General features: G+C 41.5%; 1 protein-coding gene across 1 annotated transcript in view; it reads right to left on the bottom strand.

Annotated features, from left to right (window-relative positions):
- Positions 1 to 12,282, bottom strand: part of LOC144604254 (adenylate cyclase type 1-like) — a 212,267-nt gene that overhangs the window by 4,771 nt on the left and 195,214 nt on the right. The window contains exons 18-19 of the mRNA XM_078418491.1: positions 5,813 to 5,927; positions 507 to 631 (exon numbers count right to left, since the gene is read on the bottom strand). Coding sequence (XP_078274617.1) covers positions 507 to 631; positions 5,813 to 5,927 — 240 coding nt within the window. The remainder of the gene's footprint in view (positions 1 to 506; positions 632 to 5,812; positions 5,928 to 12,282) is intronic.

The raw sequence follows: 12,282 nt of genomic DNA, 5'->3' as shown, positions 1-12,282 counted from the left end.
TTCAGTAACCCTGGCTTGCACTTACTGGTGTTTAGATGATGTGACCCCATTGAGACAATCAAACTCTCCGAAAGAGGTCAACAGAATGAATAGGATAAGCTCTTCCTTCATCTCTGGATTTAAGAGCTAAGGAGCATGTTCCCAGAATGTGAGGTGAGGGGATTTTTTTAATGTAGAGGGTTGTAACCTTTTACCCCAGGGGTCAGAGGGGATCAGTCATTGCATATGTTCACGGGTGAGGTTGGTAGACTTTTTGGCACTTAAGGAATTGGGCGCATGGGGTAGGAAAGTGGATGAGGCATGCACCAGCCATGATCCTATTGAATGGCAAACTAAACTCAAGGTATCAGATAGGTTAATTCTGTTCCCATTACTTATTTTCTTATAGATCTGGGTTAAGATAAATAATGATTTATTGATTAAAAATGTAAAAACCATCTGTCAATAAATTACAGTTTGTTGAGGTCTGAATTTGTTGGATTATTCTAATAGAGCAATTTACTAACTTGTATTTTGCCTTGAACTCCGGTGCTATCCATTCTGCTGGCAACATTAACAGTGTTTCCCCATATATCGTACTGTGGTCTTCTTGCTCCAATCACACCCGCCACCACGGGCCCAACATTTATTCCTAAATAAAGAAAAAGAACGTGTGATTTCAAAATTGATCCTTGCCCTTAGTCTTACAAACAGTAAGGAAAAAAATATTTAAATCAAAGGAAAAGAGCAAGTGAAAATAGATCATTCAATGTCGGATTGTTGAAAAATGTTCTTTTAACATAATATTATCCTTGGCCAAAATGTTCACTGCAATTTATAATAAACACACTCAAAAATTCTACAATTGGAAAAGCAAACTAAACTTCAGGCCCATTCTTTCCAATTGGCCAGGCACAATTCAAAACATTATGGGATCCATCGAGACTCTCACACTGACAAAACAGAAACTGAATAACAGCAACAGCAAAAATAAACTGATTAATGACACTTCACCTAAAATAATGCTGTTTGCATATTTCAAAATCAACTGACAAAACTGATTGCAAGAAAGGATTTGGTGATGGTTCAAATGTATAATGGAGGAGGAGCATTCAAGAGGCTGGCATTGAAAAGCACTGAGGATTGATGATTCTCCTTCCTTCTGATAAACCAGTGGCAATGAAGGCCTGAAGTAACTGCAGATGCTGGTTTAAATTGAAGATTGACACAAAATGCTGGAGTAACTCAGCAGGTCAGGCAGCATCTCTGAAGAGAAGGAATGGGTGATGTTTCGGGTCGAGACACTTTTTCAGACTGAAAGTCACGGGAAAGGGAAACAAGAGATATAGACAATGATGTAGAGAGACATAGAACAAATGAATAAAAGATATACAAAAAGTAACAATGTTAAAGGAAAGGTCATTGTTAATTGTGGCAAGGTGAGCACAAATACCCGGTGTGACTTGGGTGGGGGAGGGATGGAGAGAGAGGGAATGCAGGGGTTACTTCCCTCTCTCTCCAAGTCACACCAGCTTTTCGTTCTCACGTAGCTACTGCTAACAATGACCTGTTTCCTTTATCATTGTTATGTGGCGGTGCCCAGGGGCTAGGCCACTCCCTTGGTCATTCCCCTCGGCACTGAGTGGACAGGGGGGATTACGTCCCTAGGTCATTCCCCTGGGGACAGACTGGTCTGGGGCTACGGGGTTTGCTGTAAGGGGCTAGAGTGTGACTCGTGCGGGTGACTGAGTGAGTGTATGTTCAGATACTGTATTAAAGTTATTGTTACTTCTTACCTGGCGTCTGGCCTGATTCCTGTCGCGTCCAGACCCAGTACAGTTACTTGTTTTGCATATCTTTCATTCATTTGTTCTATATCTCGCTACATTATTGTCTATATCTCTCATTTCCCTTTCCCAGGACTTTCAGTCTGAAGGTCTCGACCCGAAATGTCACCCCTTCCTTCTCTCCAGAGATGCTGCCGGTCCCATTGAGCCCCACCAGCATTTTGTGTCGATCTTCTTGATGATCAGTGCAGACACTGTAGCAATTTTCATGCTGTATGATTCCATTACTTGATTATCTGTGGCACCTTGCACTCTGGTGAAGCCGCAAAAGTAGGCAAAGCTTTAAGCACTCTTAAAGGGGGCAGCACAGTGGTGCAGCAGTAGATTTGCTGCCTTACAGTGCCAGAGACCCAGGTTCGATCCTAACTACGGATGCTGTCTCTACAGAGATTGTATGTTCTCCCTGAGACCACGTGGGTGTTCTCCGGGTGCTCTGGTTTCCTCCCACACTCCAAAGACGTGCAGGTTTGTAGGGTAATTGGCCTCGGTAATTGTAAATTGTCCTTAGTGTGAAGGATAGTGCTATTCTACGGGGTGATCGCTGGTCACTGCAGACTCAGTGGGCTGAAGGGCCTGTTTCTGTGCTGTATCTTTAATAGATAATAGACAATAAACAATAGGTGCAGGAGTAGGCCATTTGGCCTTTCGAGCTAGCACCACCATTCAATGTGATCATGGCTGATCATTCTCAATCAGTACTCCGTTCCTGCCTTCCCCCCATACCCCTCGACTCCGCTAACCTTAAGAGCTCTATCTAGCTCTCTCTTGAAAGCATTCAGAGAACTGGCCTCCACTGCCTTCTGAGGCAGAGAATTCTTTAACTCCCTGACTGAAAAAGTTTTTCCTCATCTCTGTTCCTCACCCCTTATTCTTAAACTGTGGCCCCTTGTTCTGGACTCCCCCAACATTGGGAACATGTTTCCTGCTCTAACGTGTCCAACCCCTTAATAATCTTATATGTTTCAATAAGATCCCCTCTCATCCTTCTAAATTCCAGTGTATATAAGCCTAGTCGCTCCAATCTTTCAACATACGACAGTCCCAATGTCCTAATGTCCAAAGTAAAGTCTAAAGGGAAAAAATACAGATACTCTTTCCAGCTTCATTGATCTCCCCCAATACCCAGATAGTAAATCTCCAGATATCACACCTGCGAGCCCAGCTTCTCTGGGCTTGGTTTTAATCTGAGATGCAATCAGCATCATTGCTCAATGATTGGCTGCCTTGTTAAGGGAGTTATTGCTCCTCAGAAAACATCAGCCCAGAGAAGAACTAACTAAAGGCCCACTCTAGTTGTGGCCTCCTTGGCACAGCCATTGCATTCCCGTCTTCAATGTTGCTCCCAACAATTCCCTGGCCCAAACTACACACATAAAAGCCAGCAATAGATAATGTAACATGATGAACAGAGAGAAAGTTACACCATGCTACCTGTCAGCCTAAAAGGATTCACCAGCAATTAATCTGCAAGGACCCTTCCTGCTTGTTGTCACCATATGCTGTCAAGCAACTGGTGTCTGACAAAGCAGTATCACAAATAAATCCTACAGTGAGCATAGGGTCTATACATAAATAATTGAATCACCATTTAACATACCATCAGATCATACAATGGATGGTTGAGTGGCACCTTAACTAATGAAGCAATGCAGGATGATGGGCAGGTTTGGTGCTAAAGTACCTAGTTTTCAAGAGAGAGTTACATATAGCTCTTTAGGGCTAACGGAATCAAGGGATATGGGAAGAAAGCAGGAACAGGGTACTGATTTTGGATGATGAGTGATGATCATATTGAATGGCGGTGCTAACTCAAAGGGCCGAATGGCCTACTCCTCCACCTATTTTCTATGTTTCTATGTATCTATGTTGCACTAAAAAGTACCATGAAAACCCAAACCATGCTACTAGATCCTGGGCATCATAGGTGAACCTTTACACTTTCTTAACTCAACATACAGAGCCCTCCATAATGTTTGGGACAAAGACCCATCATTTATTTATTTGCCTCTGTACTCCACAATTTAGATTTATAATTGAAAAATCACATGTGGTTAAAGTGCACATTTTCAGATTTTAATAAAGGCCATTTTTATACATTTTGGTTTCACCATGTGGAAATTGCAGCAGTGTTTATACATAGTCCCCCCATTTCACGGCACCATAATGTTTGGGACACAGCAATGTCATGTAAATGAAAGTAGTCATGTTTAGTATTTTGTTGCATATCCTTTGCATGCAATGATTGCTTGAAGTCTGCGATTCATGAACAACACCAGCTGTTGGGTGTCTTCTCTGGTGATGCTCTGCCAGGCCTGTATGGCACCTATCTTTAGGTTATACTTGTTTTGGGGGCTAGTCCCCTTCAGTTTTCTCTTCAGCATATAAAACGCATGCTCAATTGGGTTCAGATCGGGTGATTGACTTGGCCACTCAAGAATTGACCATTATTTAGCTTTGCAAAACTCCTTTGTTGCTTTAGATGTATGTTTGGGATCATTGGCTTGCTGTAGAATGAACCGCCGGCCAATTCGTTTTGAGGCATTTGTTTGAACTTGAGCAGATAGGATGTGTCTATACACTTCAGAATTCATTATGCTACTACCATCAGCAGTTGTATCATCAATGAAGATAAGTGAGCCAGTACCTTCAGCAGCCATTCATACCCAAGCCATAACACCCCCACCACCATGTATCACAGATGAGGTGGTACACTTTGGATCTTGGGCTGTTCCTTCTCTCCTCCATACTTTGCTCTTGCCGTCACTCTGATATAAGTTAATCTTCATCTCATCTGTCCACAAGACCTTTTTCCAGAACTGTGGTTGCTCTTTTAAATACTTCTTGGCAAACTGTAACCTGGCCATCCTATTTTTGTGGCGAACCAGTGGTTTACATCTTGCAGTGTAGCCTCTGTATTTCTGTTCATGTAGTCTTCTGTAGACAGTGGTCATTGACAAATCCACACCTGACTCCTGAAGAGCGTTTCTGATCTGTCGGACAGGTGTTTGGGGGGTTTTCTTTATTATAGCGAGAATTCTTCTGTCATCAGCTGTGGAGGTCTTCCTTGGCCTGCCAGTCCCTTTGCGATTAGTAAGCTCACCAGTGCTCTCTTTCTTCTTAATGATGTTCCAAACAGTTGATTTTGGTAAGCCTAAGGTTTGGTTGGTTTCTCTAAGTTTTATTCTTATTTCTCAGTCTCATAATGGCTTATTTGACTTTCATTGGCACAACTTTGGTCCTCATGTTGATAAACAGCAATAAAAGTTTCCAAAGGTGATGGAAAGACTGGAGGAAAGACTAGGAGCTGAAAGCTCTCTTATACCTGCTTTAAGGAGGCAATTAAACGCACCTTAACAATTACAAATGCCTGTGAAGCCATGTGTCCCAAACATTATGGTGCCCTAAAATGGGGAGACTTTGTATATATATTACACTGCTGTAATTGTATAAAAATACCCTTTAATAAAATCTGACAATGTGCACTTTAATCACATGTGATTTTTTTTCTATTACAAATCTGAAATTGTGGAGTACAGAGACAAATAAATAAATGATGTGTCTTTGTCCCAAACATTATGGAGGCACTGTACATACATAGACATGCATATGCATACACACTGAAAAGCACATGTTCCTTTGATCACTGCTTAGCAGTTAGCAGTAGGAATTCTGTTGGAATAATATGTCCTCCACATCTTGTAGAGAATGATCCACAACCATGGATATTTTGCGTTATATCTCAGTACAGGATGGGCTGTTAAATTTCATATAACTTCTGTGCAACTTTATGCTGTGTTAAAGAGGTGGATTTTCAAAGTCTCATTGAATGTTCTGTGTGTGATTAATACCCAACAATTCAGATAAACATGTTTGAGTTTATATAAACATGTCTTCAGCACAGTTTGTTTTAGAGCTTTTGATACAAAGATTTATTAGCTTAAATAAAAAGCAACATAACCAAAAGTAGTAACAAGTCAGCTACTTACCAACTCTCAAGACAAAGTCATTGTATGACTGGTAATTGATTTCATCCAGAACATCAAACATTTCTATTGCAAATTCTGCCAGAGTACTCAGATGTGAATAAATTGATCGTTTTGCCTGCAGTTTGAAAAAAGACGAGGAAATGTTATTAAAAGCGATTAATGTTGAAATAGGATGCAATATATTTTCAGGCATTTACATGTAGGTACATTGTATGTGGCATGAACGATTATTTCTGCAACAATGTCCCCTGAACACGTAATCTCTACAATTTGAAAACACATGGGAACGTCATCACCTGCAAGCTTCCCTCCAAGTGGCAAGTCATCCTTCATTATTGGAGCGACATAAATCCTGCAACTTCCTTCCCATCACCACTGTATGAGCACCTTCACCAGAGCATGGCAGTGGTTAATGACAATGGCTCAATACTAACTTCTCAAGGGGAATTAGAGATATACAATGAAAGACACCTATATTGCTTTATTATTATCATGTGTACCGAGATACAGTGGAAAGCTTTGTTTCAGTGCAGCATTTTGTGCCAAATCATACTATAGATGAGCATAATCAAGCCATACAGACCTACGAGAATGCAGTATATGGTGTTTCAGCATCATAACATTTCTGTTACACAGAAACATAGAAAACATAGAAACATAGAAAATGGGTGCAGGAGTAGGCCATTTGGGCCTTCGAGCCAGCACCACCATTCAATACGATCATGGCTGATCATCCAAAATCAGTACCACGTTCTGGCTTTTTCCCCATATCCCTTGATTCCCTTAGTCCTAAGAGCTAAATGTAACTCTCTCTTGTGGCAGAGAATTCAACCAGATTCACAACTCTCTGGGTGAAAACTTTTTTCCTCATCTCAGTCCTAAATGGCCTACCCCTTATTCTTAAACTGTGACCCCTGGTTCTGGACCCCCAACATCCGGAACATTTTTCCTGCATCTACCCTCTCTAAGAACTTTATATGTTTCTATAAGATCCCCTCTCATCCTTCTAAATTCCATCAGTCCACCAAATCATGCTGATCATCAATCAGCTATTCACACTAACACTGCTATCTCACTTTCTCATCCATGGTAAAATTACCTCTAATTGTGGGGAGAGGCTAATTAACCTACGGACCCACATCTTTGGGACCTGGGAGGAAACTGGATGAAACCCAAGCGGCCACAGAACGTGCAAACTCCACACACTCAGCACCTGAGATGATGATTGAACCTGGGCCTCTGGTGCTGCGAGGCAGCAGTTCTATCAGCTTTGCAGCCCACAAAAGATCACAAACTGAATATATCAAAAGATTGTGAACTGAAGCCTCACACGCTCAGGAACAACTACTGACTAGACAGCAGTTTTATTCTATAAAAATGTTCAGATATTAAATTAAGGTCTCCAGCTGTCTAACTTAACATTATAAATTCCATGGCGTGATTTTATAATGAGTAAATTGAAGAGGAACAAAGGCATTTTTTAACAAACACCAACAAAATAGATCTGGTCAGTTGAGTGTGATATACCATAAAAAACATAAAGTTCTTTCAAAATTCAAATCATTTCTTTTTTCGCCTTCAGACTGTATTTGTCCATGGAATACCTTATTTTGGGGGCTAATTGTTTGCCTTCTTGCATTTGGCTGAAGAGGGGGAAATGTAGGAGGTACACCGTCTAGATCAAAGGAGGAATTTTTATTTTTATAAATTTCTTGTGTCCTCAGGATGTCAAAGCTAATAATTGCTTTTGAAATGCAATCACTATTGTTTACCATGCAAACATAAATTGTACTTGCTTCAAGCAAGTGGTACATAGCCAGTTAATTTGATTTGGTAATATTGACCAAAGGATAAATATTAACTACAAGACTATTATAACTCCACTGTTGTTCTTCAATAATGGTGAGATTTTAATCTCTATTATGTTAGCAATCTGATGTTTCATCTAAAAGGCAGCAATTGGCAGTGCAAATAACAATTTCAGTATCATACTCAAGTGTAGATCGAGAGTATTAAATCAGTTTGTTAAGTGAGGCTTGAATCCATTCAAGTAGAGGAGTGTCACAGCTGTATCAAATATTTACTTATTAAATCTACCATTGCAACTTTGAGCGATAATGTTAACAATATAGTACAAGTTACCAGTCCCGCAGGTCCAGAGGGCTCAAATCTATTCCTGGCTTGAGTCCATCAGAATGCAGCAGAATGTCAAGAATTAGGCTATGATCTGGGTAAATGAGATACAGCGAGCATGGAAATATTTTTGGGAGACACAAGGAACGGCAGATGCTGGAATTTTGAGTGAAACACAATGTGCTGGGGTAACTCAGCGGGTCAGGCAGCATCTCTGGCGGACATGGATAGGCAACATTTCGTATTGGGACCTTTCTTCCGACCTTTTGGAGAGTGGAGGCTTCACCCCAATCTGCCCCCAATGTTTTCTGGTAGGTTGTGCATGTGCATGCAAATGAAGGAGTACCTTCTATAAAACACACTGCAGGGAATCAACCCAATTGCTCCTGAAATGCATGCCCTCTCCCACCTCGAGCAGCAGTAACATGGTGATCCCTTCACTTCTTACTTCCCCTTCAAACCACAGATCATCTGATTTTGAGACATATCACCTTTCTTTATGACTGTGTCAAGTTACTTATGAGGATCGTCATGGTTCATTTTAATCAATGAGGGAAGAATATTAATTACAGAAGAATTTACCAGATTATCTCACATCACATAAATGAATAAAATAACTATTGATCCAGTCCTAAGTCTATAGATAATCACTTTATCAAAATTCTCATGTCCATTTTAGGCTTGCTCTTTAGACATTAGACTTCAGAGATACTCCATGGGAACCAGCCCTTCGGCACACTGGGTCCGTGCCGACCAGCAATCACCCTGTACACTAGCCCTATCCTATACAATAGGGACAATTTACAATTTTACTGAAGGCAATTATCCTGCAAACCTGTACGTCTTTGGATTGTGGGAGGAAACCAGAGCACCTAGGAAAAACCCAGGTGGTCACAGGGAGAATGTACAAACTCCGTACAGACAGCACCCGTAGTCAAGATTGAACCTGGGTGTCCGGTGCTGTAAGGCAGCAGCTCTGCCGCTGCACCACGGTGCCTGTCTTATTAAAGTTTGTATCAGGTGTGGTGATAGGCCTAGTTTGTCAGGATAAAATGTAAATTATTGTTAAGACATCAGTGCATGGGCACCTCCTAGTTTCAGGAAGTTCACGGAGCCTCCTTGGTCCTCAGATACTTTGGCGGGGCACTCAACTGGAGAGCGTTTTATACTACGATTGAACATTCAAGGAGTTTGAAGCCAAATATTTATTATTGCACTAACTTATTTTGCTAGTGCACTTCTCACCAGTGTCTAGTTCTAAATATAAGGCAAATATTCATTTCAATGAAGAAACATAAAAACATAGAAAATAGATGCACGAGTAGGCCATTCGGCCCTTTGAGCCAGCACCGCCGTTCAATATGATCATGATTGATCATCCAAAATCAGTAACCTGTTCATGCTTTCTCCCCATATCCCCCGATTCTGTTAGCCCTAAGAGCTATATCTAACATGGAGAATTTTACAGTTCAGGAACAGGCCTTCTGGAGTAAAAGGCACAAGTCAAACTTTATCATCTAAACAATCCTCCTCCAACCTTACTTTCATGTTAACATTCCCTTTTGTTTTGTTCTCTATCATGTATTATCCAAGTCTCCCTTTTATGGGTTGGTGAGAATGACTTGCAATTATTCTTTGCAAACGAATTCCACATTCTCACCATCCCTTAAAACCAATTCTCCTGACTTACTAAATTAATTTACTGTAATCTACTTTCTTTCTATGAGCCTTCCACTAAAATGGTAACATTATTACTACATCTAACAGATTAACCCTTTCATAATTTTAAAGACAACATTCAGATTATCTTTGTATATTTTTGTATGACCTTTCCAACAGTTATATATTCATAGTTCTTACAACATCCTGGTAATTCTTTTGAACACTTCTCCATTATTTCCATCTCCATTTTGTAATGAGCATTTCAGAACAATGCACCATTCTGTAAGTGTGGCCCAACCAACGTCAGCAATCTATTTTGTCTCAACAAACAACCTGTTTACAACTGAAAGGTTCCGATCTGAAACCTCACCTATCCATTTTCTACAGAGATGCTGCCTGACCTGCTGAGTTACTCCAGCATTTTGTATCTAACCTATTCGTTACTCCAGGTTCTAGCATCTGCAGTCTCTCGTGTCTCTACTATTTTTCTATGAGGGCATCACAACTAAAACAGCCTTTGCCAATGTCTGTTGATCACTGTTATTGAGTCAGGAGATGGAATCTTGTACAATTTTTCCCTTGTGTACCAAAAGTAGACATTTTGTTCCTATTCCATGCAGCTCAATCCATCATTGCCCCAACTTGATGATTTGTGTTTTTCTTCAGAGATGCAGCGTGGAAACAGGCCCTTCGGCCCATTGAGTCCAAGCTGACCAGTGAACACCTCCATACATGAGCACCAGGGAGAATTTATATTTTTTATCAAACGCAATTAATCTGCAAACCTGTAGTGTGGGAGGAAACCAGAGCACCCGGAGAAAACCCACGTGGTCACAGGCCGAACATATAAACTCTGTACAGACAGCACCCATTGTCAGGATCGAACCCGAATCTCTGGTGCTGCAAGGAAGCAACTCTACTGCTAAGTCAATAGACAATAGACAATAGGTGCAGGAGTAGGCCATTCAGCCCTTCGAGCCAGCACCGCCATTCAATGCGATCATGGCTGATCACTCTCAATCAGTACCCCGTTCCTGCCTTCTCCCCATACCTCCTCACTCCGCTATCCTTAAGAGCTCTATCCAGCTCTCTCTTGAAAACATCCAACGAACAGGCCTCCACTGCCTTCTGAGGCAGAGAATTCCACACCTTCACCACTCTCTGACTGAAAAAGTTCTTCCTCATCTCCGTTCTAAATGGCCTACCCCTTATTCTTAAACTGTGGCCCCTTGTTCTGGACTCCCCCAACATTGGGAACATGTTTCCTGCCTCTAATGTGTCCAATCCCCTAATTATCTTATATGTTTCAATAAGATCCCCCCTCATCCTTCTAAATTCCAGTGTATACAAGCCTAATTGCTCCAGCCTTTCAACATACGACAGTCCCGCCATTCCGGGAATTAACCTAGTGAACCTACGCTGCACGCCCTCAATAGCAAGAATATCCTTCCTCAAATTTGGAGACCAAAACTGCACACAGTACTCCAGGTGCGGTCTCACCAGGGCCCGGTACAACTGTAGAAAGACCTCTTTGCTCCTATACTCAACTCCTCTTGTTATGAAGGCCAACATTCCATTGGCTTTCTTCACTGCCTGCTGTACCTGCATGCTTCCTTTCAGTGACTGATGCACTAGGACACCCAGATCTCGTTGAACATCCCCTCTTCCTAACTTGACACCATTCAGATAATAATCTGCCGTTCTATTCTTACTTCCAAAGTGAATAACCTCACACTTATCTACATTAAACTGCATCTGCCATGTATCCGCCCACTCACACAACCTGTCCAAATCACCCTGCACCCTGCAGCCTTATTGCATCTTCCTCACAATTGCATCTACCCCCCAGCTTAGTATCATCTGCAAATTTGCTAATGGTACTTTTAATCCCTTCATCTAAGTCATTAATGTATATCGTAAATAGCTGGGGTCCCAGCACAGAACCTTGCGGTACCCCACTGGTCACTGCCTGCCATTCCGAATAGGACCCATTTATCCCCACTCTTTGCTTTCTGTCTGTCAACCAATTTTCTATCCATGTCAGTACCCTACCCCCAATACCATGTGCTCTAATTTTGCCCACTAATCTCCTATGTGGGACCTTGTCGAAGGCTTTCTGAAAGTCGAGGTACACCACATCCACTGACTCTTCCCTGTCAATTTTCCTAGTTACATCCTCAAAAAATTCCAGTAGATTTGTCAAGCATGATTTCCCCTTCGTAAATCCATGCTGACTCGGAATGATCCTGTTACTGCTATCCAAATGCTCAGCAATTTCGTCTTTTATAATTGACTCCAGCATCTTCCCCACCACTGATGTCAGACTAACTGGTCTATAATTACCCGTTTTCTCTCTCCCTCCTTTCTTTAAAAAGTGGGATAACATTTGCTATCCTCCAATCCACAGGAACTGATCCTGAATCTATAGAACATTGAAAAATGATCTCCAATGCTTCCACTATTTCTAGAGCCACCTCCTTAAGTACCCTGGGATGCAGACCATCAGGCCCTGGGGATTTATCAGCCTTCAGTCCCATCAGTCTACCCAAAACCATTTCCTGCCTAATGTGGATTTCCTTTAGTTCCTCCATCACCCTAGGTTCTCCGGCCCCTAGAACATTTGGGAGATTGTGTGTATCTTCCTCAGTGAAGACAGATCCAAAGTAACGGTTTAA

This window comes from Rhinoraja longicauda, chromosome 2 (genome assembly GCF_053455715.1).
Source record: "Rhinoraja longicauda isolate Sanriku21f chromosome 2, sRhiLon1.1, whole genome shotgun sequence".
NCBI lineage: Eukaryota > Metazoa > Chordata > Chondrichthyes > Rajiformes > Arhynchobatidae > Rhinoraja > Rhinoraja longicauda.
The sequence above is the reverse complement of the archived record's forward strand: the minus strand, read 5'-3'. Positions and strand labels throughout refer to the sequence as shown.